The following is a 16,691-nucleotide window of genomic DNA, read 5'->3' on the forward strand; positions in this document are numbered from 1 at the left end:
AAATTCACATTTATAAATAGAAAAATTTACAGATTATAAAGATTAATTTTATTATACAATATTTGTCATCTGCAACCGTCTTGTAGTCGTAAAAATAATTTAAAAAATATGTTGAAAATAAGAGGGGGTATCTGTCAGTGGTATTGCCCTAGGTACAAGTTCAGTGAAGTCTGTCATTTTTGTAAAGCCTGGATTTTATTGGAGATGTATGTGCTTCAACATATATTAAAGCAGTTCCTATCAGTTTTGCAGTACAATTATTTCAGATATTATTTGTCGTTAAAAATTCATCTTTAAACATGATTTTGATCACAGAGTTTGTTCACATATTTCCTATTTCCAAAAAAGAATAAATTTTTAATAACAAAATCGCATTATAAAAAGTTGCCCTATATATACAGGGTCAGGCAAAAATAAATCTGATATCATATAGCAACAAAGGTAGTTTTAATATATATGTGTGTGTGTGTGTGTGTGTGTGTGTTTGTATATATATATATATATATATATATATATATATATATATATATATATATATATATATATATATATATATATATATATATATATATATATATGTATATATATATATATATATATATATATATGTATATATATATATATATATATATATATATACAAACACACACACACACACACATATATTTTTTGTCCTTTGTAGTTTTTATATATATATATATATATATATATATATATATAAAACCTTTCATTTGTATGCCATTGATATTTTCTTCAGCTCGTCCGCCTGGCATCTGTGAATGCCTTTGCTTTTGCAGTCTCGGCTGGAGTTAACGTTGTGCTTTGCCAATTTATTATTTTTATTTCTTGGTTAATTTAAAGATTGAAGCTGATGGAGCCCACATCAACTGGAAATTTTAAATATGCATACGGTATGATTTTGATGCACAATGTCCCCCCCTACTGGTAAGACGGTGCTTAGTTTTAAAAGGCCTTCAATATTATATTACTGGAATGCTTTTCCCTTTTTAAAAAAATCACACTTAAATGCTTTATAATGATTAAATAATTATTCTTGTTAAACATATAATTTGATGTTTTATGTAGTGTATTTAAAACCATTAAAATCATTCTATCCCAAAGAAATATGTGTAGGTGTGCCGTTTTCTCTCGAAAACCAAAGAGAGTCAGGATTTCCCTGTTAGTTTTTTTTGTTTGTTTTTTTAGACTGCACTTGTCATTTAAATGAACGCTAAATTATATAGTTTTCTTTAGGCACTAAAGGTTCTTGCAGACTGAGGTAAACAGCGCCACAAATGTTATATGGTGAAACACTATATAGCACACGTATCGTAATCTATTGTACGAGATTAGTTTTGATGCATACTGGATTCATGCCAATAATTTTTCGCACCGCTCAGCTAACAGCAATCATAGTTCTTAGCCATAGTTCTGTGGACCAGTGCAAATTCTTCAGTTCACTCATTTCTGCTTTCAAAAGTATTAACTTAGCTGATGTAATGGCCAGGATTGGTAGCGCCCAGTGAGCCTTTGCCGGTCTGGGATGGTGTTAGCCTTAAGACTAAAATGAGAATTTACAATTCTGCCATCATCCCAATCCTTCTCAATGCATCTAAAACTTGGACCCTGTCTGGAGCCTTCCGTACAGTACCATGAAAATATTCGACATAAGTTGCCTCCGCACGATCCTGGGCATCATAAGCAATAAGACCATTGAACAAGTCATCAAACGATCATGATTGAGACGGTTTGGCCGCATAGCAAGAAGTTCCCCATCACAATTGCAAACTGCTTGCTCCAAAGACGCCAACCATGGGATTGAAAGGTGCAGCGAACAACACCGAAAGGACCTGGGTTAACTAAATCAGAAGCGAAACACTTTCAGCTCACTATTGGTGACATGTTTACAGCTGTGCAAAATCGACCACCGTTTTGGAGATGCATCTGTCTTGGCAGGCACAGTACCAGCAAGGCTGCTCTACAATCTGGTTGGATGGATGGATGGATAGATAGATAGAAAAAATAGCATTCTCAAACTTTGATTTGTCAGAAAAAAATTCCAAGATAGGACTAGTAGTGTAGTCAGTTGATTTAAATCTGAAAAATTAAAAAGTAGTACAAATATACACTACCGTTCAAAAGTTTTGTTTAGTGATTTATTTACTACATTATACAACAATACTGGGGATTTCAAAACTATAAAATAACACATATGGAGTTAGGTAATTATGTAACAACAACAAAAACAACAGTTAGTTGTTATTTTAAGACACAGAGGTCAGCCTTTCTGTAATAGTTCTTGCAAGAACAGTATTGTCAAGTGCATTTGCAAAATCCGTCAAGCACCATAATGAAACTGGCTCTCAGGAAGGCCATCCCAGGAGGGCGAGACCAAAACCTACCTCTGCCGCAGATGAGAAGTTCATTTAGAGTTATCAGCCTGAAAAACGACCAAATAACAGCACCTCAGATTAGAGGCGTTATGAAGTCTTTACAAAGCATAAGTAGCAGATACATCTCACCATTAACTGTTTAATGGAGATTAATGCATTTTTTGGACGCCTTCAGCATTCCTTTACAATGTAGAAAGAAATAAAAATCAGGAACGATCATGGAGTTAGAAAGTGACCCCAAACTTTTGAACGGTAGTATATAGGTTCTTGTTGGATTAATCCTGAATTAAAGTCCCAATTTATACAAAGTGCTAATGGAAGCTGTTTCTCTTTGTAATCATGACCCTGGGTCGGTTGAGACCAAAGACAGCTTTACACGCCTCTGACCCTACTTCTTATATACCTTCCGCTTATGCACACAGGGATTTGCCCAGTGAGTAAAGAAAACTCGGACACAGGTTCACAAGGCAACAAATCTCTGTTTATAGAATTCAAACTGATTTTGTCACACAAGGCGCAGAGGTGTATGATACTGATTATTACACTAAGACAGATTAGTACATATAATGATAATAGGAAACAAAAACAGAAAAAAAAGAAAAAAAGACAAACACTCCCATTTATGGAGTTTTTCTGATGAATGAAGATAGAACAGACTTGATTTTGGGATATCTGTGAAGGTCAAGTATGGAGCAGTGAAAATTTCAATATCACGGCCAAATTGTCTTATACTGCTGTAAATCTCTGGTATACTGTACATTTCTAATATTATATTACAATTATCATTAAATTACAATTTATATATCTTATAATTTTATAGAATCAAAAAGTATTACTCTCTAATATCTCATACTATATATCTTTATCTGATGTGGAACTTATTTAAGAATTATTCCTCACAAATTGGGTGACCCAGATTTAGTTGCTGATTAGAGTACAGAACCATGTTACTTGTCCTTAATACAACTGTGGCAGGTTTTAAAGCAAAGGACCCTTGTAGCCCAGGTTCTCAATTTCCAATATCAAGTTTTTGAAGTTTAGGAACAGAGTTGAGAAATGTGATCAGCTCATTTTTTTGTACATCATACTCTTGTGATCTTTATTTAAAAGATAGAGAGAGAGACATGCAAAAGATAGTTTTAACACTAAAACTGTTCCTTTGTATAGATCTGAACATATTTCTTTAGTCTACACTTCTGGAAAAACCTGGCCCTACTGGTTAATATAAACTTTTTGTTTAGTAGAAATTGCGGTTCAGAGTGTACATATTCAGATACGATTGTATTTTGAGTCCAAACCTGGCCTGTTTTGGTAAATATACAGTGTTCCCATTATACTTCTCATCTGTTTCAGAGCTCCCAGAACTTCAATAATGAAAAAAACAAAAGTGTTATTGTCACCATGGAAACTGCAGGATTGCATTATATGGCATCATAAACAATGTATTCAACAATTTTTTATAGCACTTTTCCAACAATGATTACAGGGTTTCATTTCATATAAATATTTTAACTTTTACCATCAGTGAACTATTCAATATGGCCCATTCTGATTTCAATGTTTAATACACATTTAGTAACAATTGTGACTATATACATTAGATCTTTTGACCTCACTTCACTATTCATGCATTAGGGTATCTTTAGCCCCTTTTTATTTGTATCTTATTAGGCAAAACTATCTCTTGGGACATTAGATTTTATTTGACAGCTTATTTTCTCCATAAAATTTGCTTCATTAGTCTGCATTTTTACTTTTGTGACTCAAACACCCATGTAATGATTATCTATTTGGTTTATAACATATACAGAATATATGTAATTGTTATATGGCCTTTTTTCTTTTTATATTGGCAGATATTTTATTTTAAATTCCTACTCTTCAGACTTGACCTTATTCATGATGTTTGCAATATTCCTGAGGAAAAATAAAAACTCTTTTGCATGATGTTAACAATTTTGTTATTGAAAAAGTTTATTCAAATTCAAATTTTATTTGTCACATACACAGTCATACACAGTACGAAATGTAGTAAAATGCTTACACGACTGCCAGTGACCTTAAAAAGAGAATTAAAGCTTAAATAAGTAATAAATATGAATAAAAGAAATACGATAGAAAATTTAAATTAAAAAAATAAAAATAAATTTTAACTAGGAAAAATAGAACTAAAAATAGAAACTGAAAATAGAAATATACTGCACAGATAAAAATATAATGGTGTGCAAATATGCATAGAAAAAGTGACTTTTTGCAATGGTTATTAAAGTGTCTTTGTGCAATGGTCCAGAATGTAAACGTAACGATGCAAGAAATGTTCTTAAAATATTTTAAAATAATAACTGACTGTTGTTGTTGATACGTAATTACCTAATTCCATATGTGTTATTTCATAGTTTTGAAATCTCCAGGATTGTTCTAGAATTTAAAAAAATAAATCACAAAACAAATAATACTAAATTTAGAAAGCGTGACCAAACTTTTGACTGGAACTGTTCCACCAGTCACGGAAGGATGTGTGTCTGAAATAACTGGTTAAATAAACAAACAAATCATTATATGATTTTGACTTTATTTTCTACCGTATTCCTTTATTCATATTTATTTCTTATGTTTAAGCTTTTATTTTAAGGTCACTGGTAGTGGAAAAAGCATTTCACTGCATATTTAACTGTGTATGACTGTGTGCGTGACAAATAAAATTTGAAATTTGAAAAAAATGCCGTTTGTAGAACTGCACCCTTATGACTACAAGCCTTTGAACATGCTGATGGGTGTGTGTGTGTGTGTGTGTGTGTGTGTATATATATATATATATATATATATATATATATACACAGTGGTGTGAAAAACTATTTGCCCCTTCCTGATTTCTTATTCTTTTGCATGTTTGTCACACTTAAATGTTTCTGCTCATCAAAAACATTAACTATTAGTCAAAGATAACATAATTGAACACAAAATGCAGTTTTTAAATGAAGGTTTACGTTATTAAGGGAGAAAAAAAACTCAAAATCTACATGGCCCTGTGTGAAAAAGTGATTGCCCCCCTTGTTAAAAAATAACTTAACTGTGGTTTATCACACCTGAGTTTAATTTCTGTAGCCACTCCCAGGCCTGATTACTGCCACACCTGTCTTAATCAAGAAATCACTTAAATAGGAGCTACCTGACACAAAGAAGTAGACCAAAAGCACCTCAAAAACTAGACATCATGCCAAGATCCAAAGAAATTCAGGAACAAATGAGAACAAAAGTAATTGAGATCTATCAGTCTGGTAAAGGTTATAAAGCCATTTTTAAAGCTTTGGGACTCCAGCGAACCACAGTGAGAGGCATTATCCACAAATGGCAAAACATGGAACAGTGGTGAACCTTCCCAGAAGTGGCCGGCCGACCAAAATTACCCCAAGAGCGCAGAGACAACTCATCCGAGAGGCCACAAAAGACCCCAGGACAACATCTAAAGAACTGCAGGCCTCACTTGCCTCAATTAAGGTCAGTGTTCACGACTCCACCATAAGAAAGAGACTGGCAAAAACGGCCTGCATGGCAGATTTCCAAGGCGCAAACCACTTTTAAGCAAAAAGAACATTAGGGCTCGTCTCAATTTTGCTAAAAAACATCTCAATGATTGCCAAGACTTTTGGGAAAATACCTTGTGGACCGACGAGACAAAAGTTGAACTTTTTAGAAGGTGCGTGTCCCGTTACATCTGGTGTAAAAGTAACACAGCATTTCAGAAAAAGAACATCATACCAACAGTAAAATATGGTGGTGGTAGTGTGATGGTCTGGGGTTGTTTTGCTGCTTCAGGACCTGGAAGGCTTGCTGTGATAGATGGAACCATGAATTCCACTGTCTACCAAAAAATCCTGAAGGAGAATGTCCGGCCATCTGTTCGTCAACTCAAGCTGAAGCGATCTTGGGTGCTGCAGCAGGACAATGACCCAAAACACACCAGCAAATCCACCTCTGAATGGCTGAAGAAAAACAAAATGAAGACTTTGGAGTGGCCTAGTCAAAGTCCTGACCTGAATCCTATTGAGAGGTTGTGGCATGACCTTAAAAAGGCGGTTCATGCTAGAAAACCCCTTAAATAAAGCTGAATTACAACAATTCTGCAAAGATGAGTGGGCCAAAATTCCTCCAGAGCACTGTAAAAGTTATCGCAAATGCTTGATTGCAGGTATTGCTGCTAAGGGTGGCCCAACCAGTTATTAGGTTCAGGGGGCAATTACTTTTTCACACAGGCCCATGTAGGTTTGGATTTTTTTTCTCACTAAATAATAAAAACCATCATTTAAAAACTGCATTTTGTGTTTACTTGTGTTATCTTTGACTAATAGTTAAATGTGTTTGATGATCAGAAACATTTTGTGTGACAAACATGCAAAAGAATAAGAAATCAGGAAGGGGGCAAATAGTTTTTCACACCACTGTGTGTATATATATATATATATATATATATATATATATATATATATATATATATATATATATATACACACACACACACAGTGGGGGAAATAAGTATTTGATCCCCTACAGATTTTCTAAGTTTGCCCAATTACAAAGAAATAAAGGGTTTAATTTTTATCGTAGGTTTATGGTAAAGAATTGAGAGAGAATATCAATCAAAAATCCAGAAAAAGCACATGATACAAATGTTATGAATTAAGTTGCATTTTAATGAGGGAAATATCAGGGCAAAAGTGATATTCCGAGCCCTTTTCTTCACTCTGGATATATACGGTTCTTGCAACATGGGAAGGGGAGTGCCAATAATTCTTTCATCAGTCCGAACCGTCCTTTGTAGTCTTTGTAGGCTTTCGTAGCTGAGCCAAACCAGACAGATATTGATGTGCACAGGACGGATTCAATGATGGCTGAGTAGAACTGTGTGTGCAGCTCCTGTGGCAGGTTGAACTTCTTTAGCTGGCGAGGTGGGCCTTTTTAACAATGGAGTCAATGTGAATGTCCCACTTCAGGTCCTGAGAGATGTTCGTGCCCAGGAACCGGAATGACTCCACTGCTGTCACAGTGCTGCTCATGATGGTGAGTGGGGGAAGTGCAGGTGGGTTTCTCCTGAAGTCCACGATCATCTGTGTGCTCAAAACAGTGGCGTGTTCAGCTCCTGGTTGTTGTGACTGCACCAGACAGCCAGCTGCTCGACCCCATCCTGGATGAGGCCGATGATTGTAGTGTCATCTGCAAATTTCAGGAGCTTGACAGTGGGGCCTGTAGAGGTGCAGTCGTTGGTGTAGAGGGAAAAGAGCAGTGGGGAGAGAACGCATCCCTGAGGAGCTCCAGTATTGGTGGTGTGGTTGCTGGAGATGAATTTCCCCAGTCTCACTAGCTGCTGCCTGTCTGTCAGAAAGCTGGTGATCCAGTGACAGATAGAGCTAGGAACAGAGAGCTGGGTTAGTTTGGTCTGAAGCAGTGCTGGGATGATCGTATTAAAAGCTAATGAAAAGTCTATAAACACAATCCTTGCATAAGCCCCTGGTTTGTCCAGATGTTGAAGGATGAAGAGCAGTCCCATATTGACTGCATCATCCACAGACCTGTTTGCTCTATAAGCAAACTGCAGGGGGTCCAGTAAGGGTACTGTGATGTCCCTCAGATAGGCCAACACCAGTCTTTTAAATGACTTCATGACCACAGATGTTAGGGCAACTGGTGTGTAGCCCTGTGATTTTATTTTTTTTGGAATGGGGATGATTGTGGAACGTTTAAAGCATGAAGGGACTTTACATAGTTCTAGTGATCTGTTGAAGATGGGAGCCAGCTGGTCAGCACAGGATTTCAGACAGGCTGGTGTAACGCTGTCTGGGCCTGGAGCTTTCCTTCTCTTTTGTTTCAGAAAGATCTGGCGAACATCCTTTTCACAGACCGGGAGTGCAGGGGGGGTTGTCAGAGGTGATAATGGTGGTGTAGAAAGAGGGTCAGGACAGAAGTGTGGTGTGAGACTGGGAGTTTCAAATTTACAATAGAACTCATTCAGGTTATCAACCAGTTGTTGATTTTCCTACAGAGTTGGGGGATGGCGTCTTGTATTTAGTGAGAGTTTTTAGGCCTTTCCACACTGAAGCAGGGTCGTTTGCAGAAAACTGATTTTCCAGCTTTTCAGAGTAGCTTCTCTTAGCCACTCTGATTGCCCTTGTTAGTGTGTTCCTGGCCTGGTTGTACAAGATCCTGTCCCCACTCCTGTAGGCATCCTCATTGGGAAAAAAAAACCCTTTAACATAAAATATGGGCGTTTCCGGGCGATATATCGCTTCCATTTTCCTAGATCTCTTTGAAATTATCTTCCTGTAGCCTCACTGTGAAAATATATTTTTTTAAATAATATTGTACAGTCTTCAATGACAACCAACGAATGTCTGGTTTACACCATCTCCTTGTTATAGTCTTTCTAGCAGCTATACTCAGCATTCCAAGGAGATGTTTTGATTTCCAATTTAAAAATGTTGTTTGTGAAAATGCAAAGAGGAGCTCATCCCAACTAAAAAGCTTTTTCCAAATATTTTGACTAATTCTATGTAGATTTTAGACAAAAACAAAATCACTTTTGGACAGGACCAGAACAGGTGATAGTGATTTGCATAATGTGAACCACACTTCCTCCAACAACTGGAAGAGCCCAAATAATGGGTCTGCTGAGCTGGTGAAGTAAAAAAAAAAAAAAAAAAAAATCTACTGAGGCTTTTCCAGCCAAGTGTTCTCCAAGACACTGAGCGTCTTGTCTTGTTATCCTCCGTTGAAATTCACAAAAAAATTTTCAATTATTTAATTAAATTATATTTGTATAGCGATTTTAACAACTGAAACTTCCTACAACTGCAGCCATGTCAAGTCCTTAGAGAAACAGCTGTCAACACCAGTCGAGGCCAGAACCAGCTTCATGGTAGAGTGAAACCGTCCCCAGACACCAGACGCATCCCAAAGAGACACACGGGGCATCCATGCGATGAGATCTCCGACCAGAAGTGGGGCACCAGGATGGGTTAGTCTCTGATATATTTCTACCCGCTTCTCTTACCCACTTTTGCCTTATATACTATAAGTATTTATTGATTTTACCTTTTAAATTCCCTTGTAAAGATTTTAAATTACCTTAAGCCCAGAGTCTACTGTGTAGGCACTAATAAAAACTTTCAATAGATCATGATCAAATGCTTTTTGTTCCCCGCTTATAGAATGTTTAATTTAATGTAGAATCTGGAGAAATCTAAAAAAAAAAAAAAAAAAAAAAAAAAAAATCGCTAATATTCATTAAATTATATGTTTCTTTTAGTCTCTGAAAATCACTTATTGACTTTCGATTTAAAAAGGTACAATATGAAGTAAGGCCCCTATCCACCCATCTCTGATAGTTCATATTAAATTTATTCAGAGTAAAGTCGAGATCATAGGGGCACCATCTCAATATCCTTATCTCTTCTATTAAGTTATTTTTCTTAACAATTTTCAGCCATATTTTATAACTCAGTGGTTTGAACATTGTTTTTCATGCAAACTCAAGTTACCTGATACAGGTATTTCCATGGATAATAAAATCTGGTAAGGAACCCTTTTTATATTAGTGGTGCTGATATTTGAAGTTAATTAGCATTTTTATACACAAACTTGAGTTAAATAATCTTACACAGTGCAGATTTTGTCATGTAATTTTTTACAACTTTAATTTTAACAGCAAACCTGACTCTCGAAAATGCTGAAACCTAAACAAGAAATTTTTTCCTAAATTGTTTAACAGCAGAAAAAGGTCTTTGTGAAAGGTCTTTTTCCATATATACTTATTGAAGGAGCAGATAGCAGACATTACCAAACTTAGTCCAATGACTCAAATATCTTTGAGGAGCATTCAAGTCAAACCAAAACAGTTATGAAATGTTTAACAAATCCTTTATTTCTCGAAATAACCCCCTGCTACACTAATGTACTTATCCCAGTGTTTCACTAGTGCTTAAAAAAAAACATCAAAGAGTTATGATTGACCTGCCTACTGGCTTCCCAGGAACTTCTTTAAAAGGCCCAAACATGGGGGAATGGCTTGGCACGAGGTCAGGACTATGCAAGGATATGGCAATAACTCCCTAGTTTCTGTAACATTCAAATTGTGTTCAAGAATGATTGTGTGTATATTTGCCACAGGCCGATGCATCTTTTCCACAAGTTGGCAATAAGTTATCCATCAATTTTCAAAGATGGCCACTTTCGCCAGGATCATCATTCACAGATGTACAGCCTTCTTTAAGATGTTTGCACCATTCAGATACATTACTGTCTCATCACTGTACTGTGCTTGAAGTCTTCTGCAAATTTCACTTGATTTACACATTCAATCATGAGAAATTGACTCAAATTGACTTGAACACCCCAATAGTTCATGCCTACTCGGTTTGTGTAGCAAGGAACTCAACTCAGTAATTGTTGGTAGAGTACTGGGCTTTTTAAGTAAATGGCTTGAAGCAATGCCTGTACAAATACTAACCTATTACACCTGCTTTTACAGGAATTATTTAATTAAGCGCTAGTTCCACTCACTCCAGCAAGTGCCACAGGTCGACTGATGTCACGTTCAGAGGAAACGCGCGACAGCCCCCGGCTCTCCTGGCTGGATGGAGGTAAGTAGCCTTAATGTGGGAGCCCTCCCTAGTGACGGGAAGGGAATTGGACACGACTAGATTGGGGAGATCGGGGGAAAAAGAATTGGACAGAACTAAATAAAATAAAATAAAATAAATAAATTACTACAAGCATGATACATAATTAGATTGCCAAAAAATTTAATCTAATCAGATTTTGAATTAATCAGCCTATTCCTAAAGATTAGACTTACCTGCTTTATTTGCTTTATAACATTTAAAGAATGTTATTACATGTGACCAAGAATTCATACAATAAATCTTGCACAAAAATGCAATCATAATAACATTGCTCAATGAGCAGAACACAGCAAGTTTTATTGAGAGGGCAAGTTATCTGATCTGATTTTAGCAAACCTTCACTTAGTCTTTAAACCTATCCAAGCTGACAGAAAAAAATACATCTTCACTTTCTCATGGTGATGAGTGTAAATATGCTTTATTACCATTGCCTTTATCACAAAGTAAGTCTTTGAAATACAGATTAAAGTCCATTCTGTATATAAACTGTACACAAAAGCAAGGCACTGTGCTGTACATTTACAGTGTTACAATCATAAATTCATCTTTTTAATTCTCCTCACAAATCTCATAGTGTTATAACAAGCACAAGCAATGTCTCTGGGACCTTTAATGTGAGCGATCACCTGACAACAGGAAAAGTTCATTCCCACAGTAAAAAGAACTTACATACCTGTCAACACTGGAAATGGAAAATACAAGAGCAACTTGAAAAATCGAAGGGAGTGTTCTCCCCTTGCTACAAATCAGGCTACATTTTCCTCAAGCACACAGCACTATCCCAGGAAAAGTCGGGACAACAGAGAAAGCTGACTTAATCTTTGCTTTATTAATAATAATAATAATAATAATACGAGAATAGAACGTCTGTCTGTCAAAGATGGTACAGAAATTTACTGCACAGCACAGTTCAGATAAATGTGATATCACACACAGTGGTGATTGTTGAATGTGCATAGGCATGAAACACATCAACATCAGAGACAGACACCACAGCAGGTAAACACTGTTAAACCTAATGTGACATTTGGCATGGCCCACAACACCCTGGTGTGACAAACTGAGTGTGCCCTCCCCAAGTGCACACAGAGACCATAGCTGTGACAGCAGTGATCACAGCGTGGTCGTCACCACTATTGAGACGCAACTAAAACAGTCCTTTGGCTTTTTTTAGGTTGACTTGTTTCCACCCTGGCAGGACTTCATACTCTTCTCTCTTCATCTCCAGGGCTTTCTAAAGGGGGGAGGGGGATACAAGAAATGCTTATGTAAGGAGAAGATACCCACATGCATAAAAAAAAAGTAATTTGGCAACTTCCATTAACTTTGGTGAAGCAGCCTTTGGTAGCACCTTCTCAAAACATTTTATACTGAACTATTAATATCTAGAATTTACACCAGACACCAGAGCTGAGTCGTTTAAACTCTTATCAAAAGTTCGTGAACCAAAGATGAAAGAATTAATGGTTTCGTATGTCGTCATATGTCGTGAATCCCTCCACATCCGCTCTCACAGCGGAGAGATAGGTAGTAGGTGGAAATTGGCACGTGAAATTTGGGAGGAAAAAAATAAATCATTTAAAGTAGTTTCCTATAAGGAGATGTTTAACATTCATGGTAGGATTTTCCAGAATCAGTACTTTCTCTGTTGTAACCAAAAAAAAAATTTCTGCACTTTTATGTTTATTGGTATCGGTACAGTTTGTCCTTCAACTTTCAAAAATGTTGTATTTTTGCATTAATTAATTGAATAAATGACAATGTTACCAGAAAAAAAAAAGTTTTATATTATGGCCTTTCAGCATTTTGTTGAGCCTTTGGTGTGACCCTGAACTAAATATACTGAATATGACAAACTACCTACATTACTGTCGGATTCGTTTGTAAGTCAATAATATACAATTTTAAGCATAACAAAACCAAACACACAGGATTGGTTTGGTTTCGCATCATTCTTTCGTGAGAACCCCCCTTTAAATTGCAAGGGTAATCCCAGTGACGCGGTGGGGTAGGCTTACCTCGTTTAAAGAGGTAGACATTGGGGGGAGGATAACGCCACATGGAGTTTACTGCGTGCTTGAATGGATGACATTTTGTCAAAGAGTTTGTTCAGGGATTTTAATAATTGGTCCCGCACCCCACATGCAGTTTACCAGATTTTGGACATTTGATATATTCACTTATACACTAAAAATATTGTGTATAAATGTAAATATTGACATATGGTGCACTGCAATGCCTGTTTTTGGTACAAAACACAAAAGCTACTTTCGCGATTTGTTCACAGGAAGTTCATAGATTGTACACATTTGTTCGTAGACAAGCAGTCTGTTCATATCTGCAAAATTTGTAACTCGGATCTTTGTACAGTAAGTCAGAAACTTACATTCGTGGTCTATTCCTTTTTGATATTGCTGTCTCATTCACTCATCTGCCATGCCCATTTACTAGATTATGTAATGGAGCAAACTTTAATTTTGTAATAAACTAATAAACGTAGAAAAAAAAAATTCTTGTGCTTGTTTGCATCTTCTTTTGCTTGTTGTTTTGTTTTTTCAAAGCCTGTTTTTTCAAAGCAAACTGTTTTCTATTTTGTTATAAAGTATAGCTTAATATTAGCTCTAATAAGAGTCCATTTTCCCCTAGGCATATGTAGTCCCACATGTGAAACATGCAATGAATTTTACTGAACAGCATTTTACTGAATATTGGATACTGTCAAATAAGAGTATACTGTAGGTTGCAGTTGTTTCAGTTTTTCAAAAAAGCCTGATAACTCACCATGCAGAAAAAGGTTCTAGTGTGGCCATGCTTGTCAAGTTTAAAAAAGTTGAAGCTTGAGTATGCACGACAGAGTCAAACCTTACACTTACTGTATACTGTGTGCATTTTATCAAAAATACCTTAAGTTGGCATAAGTGACAGACTCCAAAAGGAAAAGCAACACAAACGGTGAAGGAAAAGTGAAGCAGTGCATAGTAGAAATCAGTTTGTGCTTGTGTGAGGACCGGTGGTCTAAAACAAAAAAGGTACTCACCAATTTAGAACTCTCTACAAACCAGACTAGAGTATAAAAAGCAAAGCATCAGATTCTATACATTTGTAGAAATAAAATGGTCTCTAATGAAATGCATTGCATTGCCAGGTTTTCCTTTTCCCACTTTACATATTTCGGTTAGTTGTAGACTATGACTGGACAGTGGGAGTGACCTCACCTCAAAATCCTCTTCTGATAGATAGAGTTCAAGACTCAGGGGATCCACACCGTGGGGAAGAGGCCGACTCTGCAGTGCTGAAAGAGGATAAGTGCTTTGGCAAAGATGAGCCAGAACATCCTCCACCAGTGTGATCTGGTTACACATCTCTGCCTCCTACACACACACACACACACACACACACACACGTGTGTAATAAATATACAATGATGTAATAAAGGTACAAATGAAAAAAGTAATCTGCTGTATAAAAAAAGTGTATTTTTCATATTTAATTATTATTATATCCTATAACCTATAACTATTATTTGTTAATAAAACACTCTTGGGCCGTAATCAAATTCTAGCAGTTCCCTTAAAAAAAATGTTGCTTGTTTAAAAAACAAACACACTGTGCATGCAATTTTCTGGTATGAGCTGGTTTCATACACTGCTACCACTTTCCTTGCAAATCAAACAAATGATTTTCCACCTAAAAAAAACTTTTATACTTTGAGTAATTTTGTGCAGTCTCACCAGTTCCATGACCTCTGCGATATCCTCTCGGTGCTCCCAGCTGGGAAACATGTTGGTAAATGTAAGAGGCTCCAGTCCAGCATGGATCAAATAGGACTTTTGAGGATTCTGGTCATTCTTTTCTGAAAGAAGTTCAGTTAATAAGCTGTTAGGCGTCAACACAGAAAGACATTCATCTTTTACCAAAAGAGAAAAATAAAACAATAGCTTTAGCTTCTTCTTGTTTTTCTTTCGGCTGTTCCCTTTGTGCTTGCTTCTAACCTTATTCTCTGCATCATCTTTTCTCACACCAACTTCTAAATCTCACTAGATCCATAAACCTCCACTTTGGTCTTTCTCTAGACCTTCTGCCTGGCAATTCCAACTTTAACATCCTTCTAACAACATATTCACAATCTCTCCTCTGAACATGGTCAACCACCTCAATCTGGCCTCTCTGACTTTATCTCGAAAACATCTAACATGGGTTATCCCTCGGATGGTTCTATCCATCCTTATTACTCCCAAATCTCTTCATCTCTGCTACCTACAGCTCTTCCTCATGTGTTTTCTTCAGTACCACCGCCTCTAAGCCATAAAGCATCACTGGTCTCACCACTGTCTTGAACACCTTTCCATTCATTCATGTTCTTACTGTGCATGAATGTAGCCCACATCATTTAAACTAGTATTTGAAAGTATGTCATGCACCTCACAACATAAGCTAAATGAGGTGGGGGTTTTTTTCCATCAACCTATATGCGGGTCATTGACGGATAAGACTTTTTAATAGGCTAATTTTAAAATACCAAAAATATGGATATGTTTGGCCATTTTCTAAACATTTGGAATGTAGTGTACACGTGCCTTTATAAAGAAAAGTAAAAAATTGTCATTTTAGTGTTTTTACACTTAAGTTAATAAAACATAGCCTTAAAAAAAGTCATCTGGGGCGACCGTAATATATCTCAGAATTCACATTTTTATGTATCATTAAGACTAGTTGAACTCATATCAGTAAGTAGATAAACTGATGAAGAAAGATAAACTTTAGTGCCCTTTCATTTTGAACCATTATTTCACAAGTTTATTCTATAATATCAGAGTCTCCATTATCCAGTTAAAATAAATATTTATCCCTATAAAAGGAATGGAAAATGGCTGAATTTAGAAAAAAAAAAGATAAAATATACAAATAATTATACTTAAACAATTAACTCTATGTATATAATTAATGTATAGAATATGAAAACTACAAATATAGGACATATATCTATCATTTAAAACATTTAGCAGTGGTCGCCCCACATGATACTCGGTCGCCCCATATGATGTTTTCAAGTTTACTCAAGTATAACAGGCTAACAGTTAGCCTCAGAAACCAAACTAGCTTCCTCTAGTGACAAAGCACTATCAAATTTATCATCAAAATATGGATTTGTGGAAAAAAATTATAATTCACAGTTTTGAGGTGGTCGCCCCACATGATGACCAAAAGTGACTACGACATCACAGCCGTTAAAAAACAGCTTTTTCTTACTATATGAGAGAGACTGATTTACTATACAGTTGTTTCCAGGGGGTCTTCACTTGTGTCTGGCTGATGCAGTATCACATCCTTGAGATGTTTTTTAAAATAAAGGTCCCAAAATTGTGGTTTGTTGATGGTCACCCCGGATGAAATGGATAGAATCAACATAATTCGGACAACATTCGTTTGTATATCATGATAAAAATATATGAGCAAATGCTTTATAGTTTTGTCAATGGATGTAAAACATGTTTAAAATTATGCCAACTAGGAAAAGGGATATATTTAAGTTGATTAAAAGTGTTTTTAAACCAGTTGTCCTAACTAAAGTCAAGGCCGGACGGTCGCCCCATATGGTGTTTTGGCACTTCGGATAGCAGAA

The 16,691-nt window shown here is 36.1% G+C and overlaps 1 protein-coding gene across 4 annotated transcripts in view; it reads right to left on the reverse strand.

The window, feature by feature from the left end:
* Nucleotides 1-11,467: 11,467 nt before the first annotated feature.
* The window catches only part of svilb (supervillin b), a 42,308-nt gene continuing 37,084 nt past the window's right edge, over nt 11,468-16,691 (reverse strand). For 3 of the 4 annotated variants that reach the window (XM_053486684.1, XM_053486682.1, XM_053486680.1), the window contains 3 exons: nt 14,800-14,921; nt 14,284-14,439; nt 11,468-12,302 (listed from right to left, as the gene is read on the reverse strand). In XM_053486684.1, the coding sequence (XP_053342659.1) occupies nt 12,216-12,302; nt 14,284-14,439; nt 14,800-14,921 (365 nt within the window). In that variant the 3' untranslated portion in view covers nt 11,468-12,215. Of the gene's footprint in view, nt 12,303-14,105; nt 14,132-14,283; nt 14,440-14,799; nt 14,922-16,691 lie in introns of all 4 variants that reach the window. The other variant, XM_053486683.1, reaches the window with a different exon arrangement.

Source organism: Clarias gariepinus, chromosome 25 (assembly GCF_024256425.1).
Source record: "Clarias gariepinus isolate MV-2021 ecotype Netherlands chromosome 25, CGAR_prim_01v2, whole genome shotgun sequence".
Taxonomy (NCBI): domain Eukaryota; kingdom Metazoa; phylum Chordata; class Actinopteri; order Siluriformes; family Clariidae; genus Clarias; species Clarias gariepinus.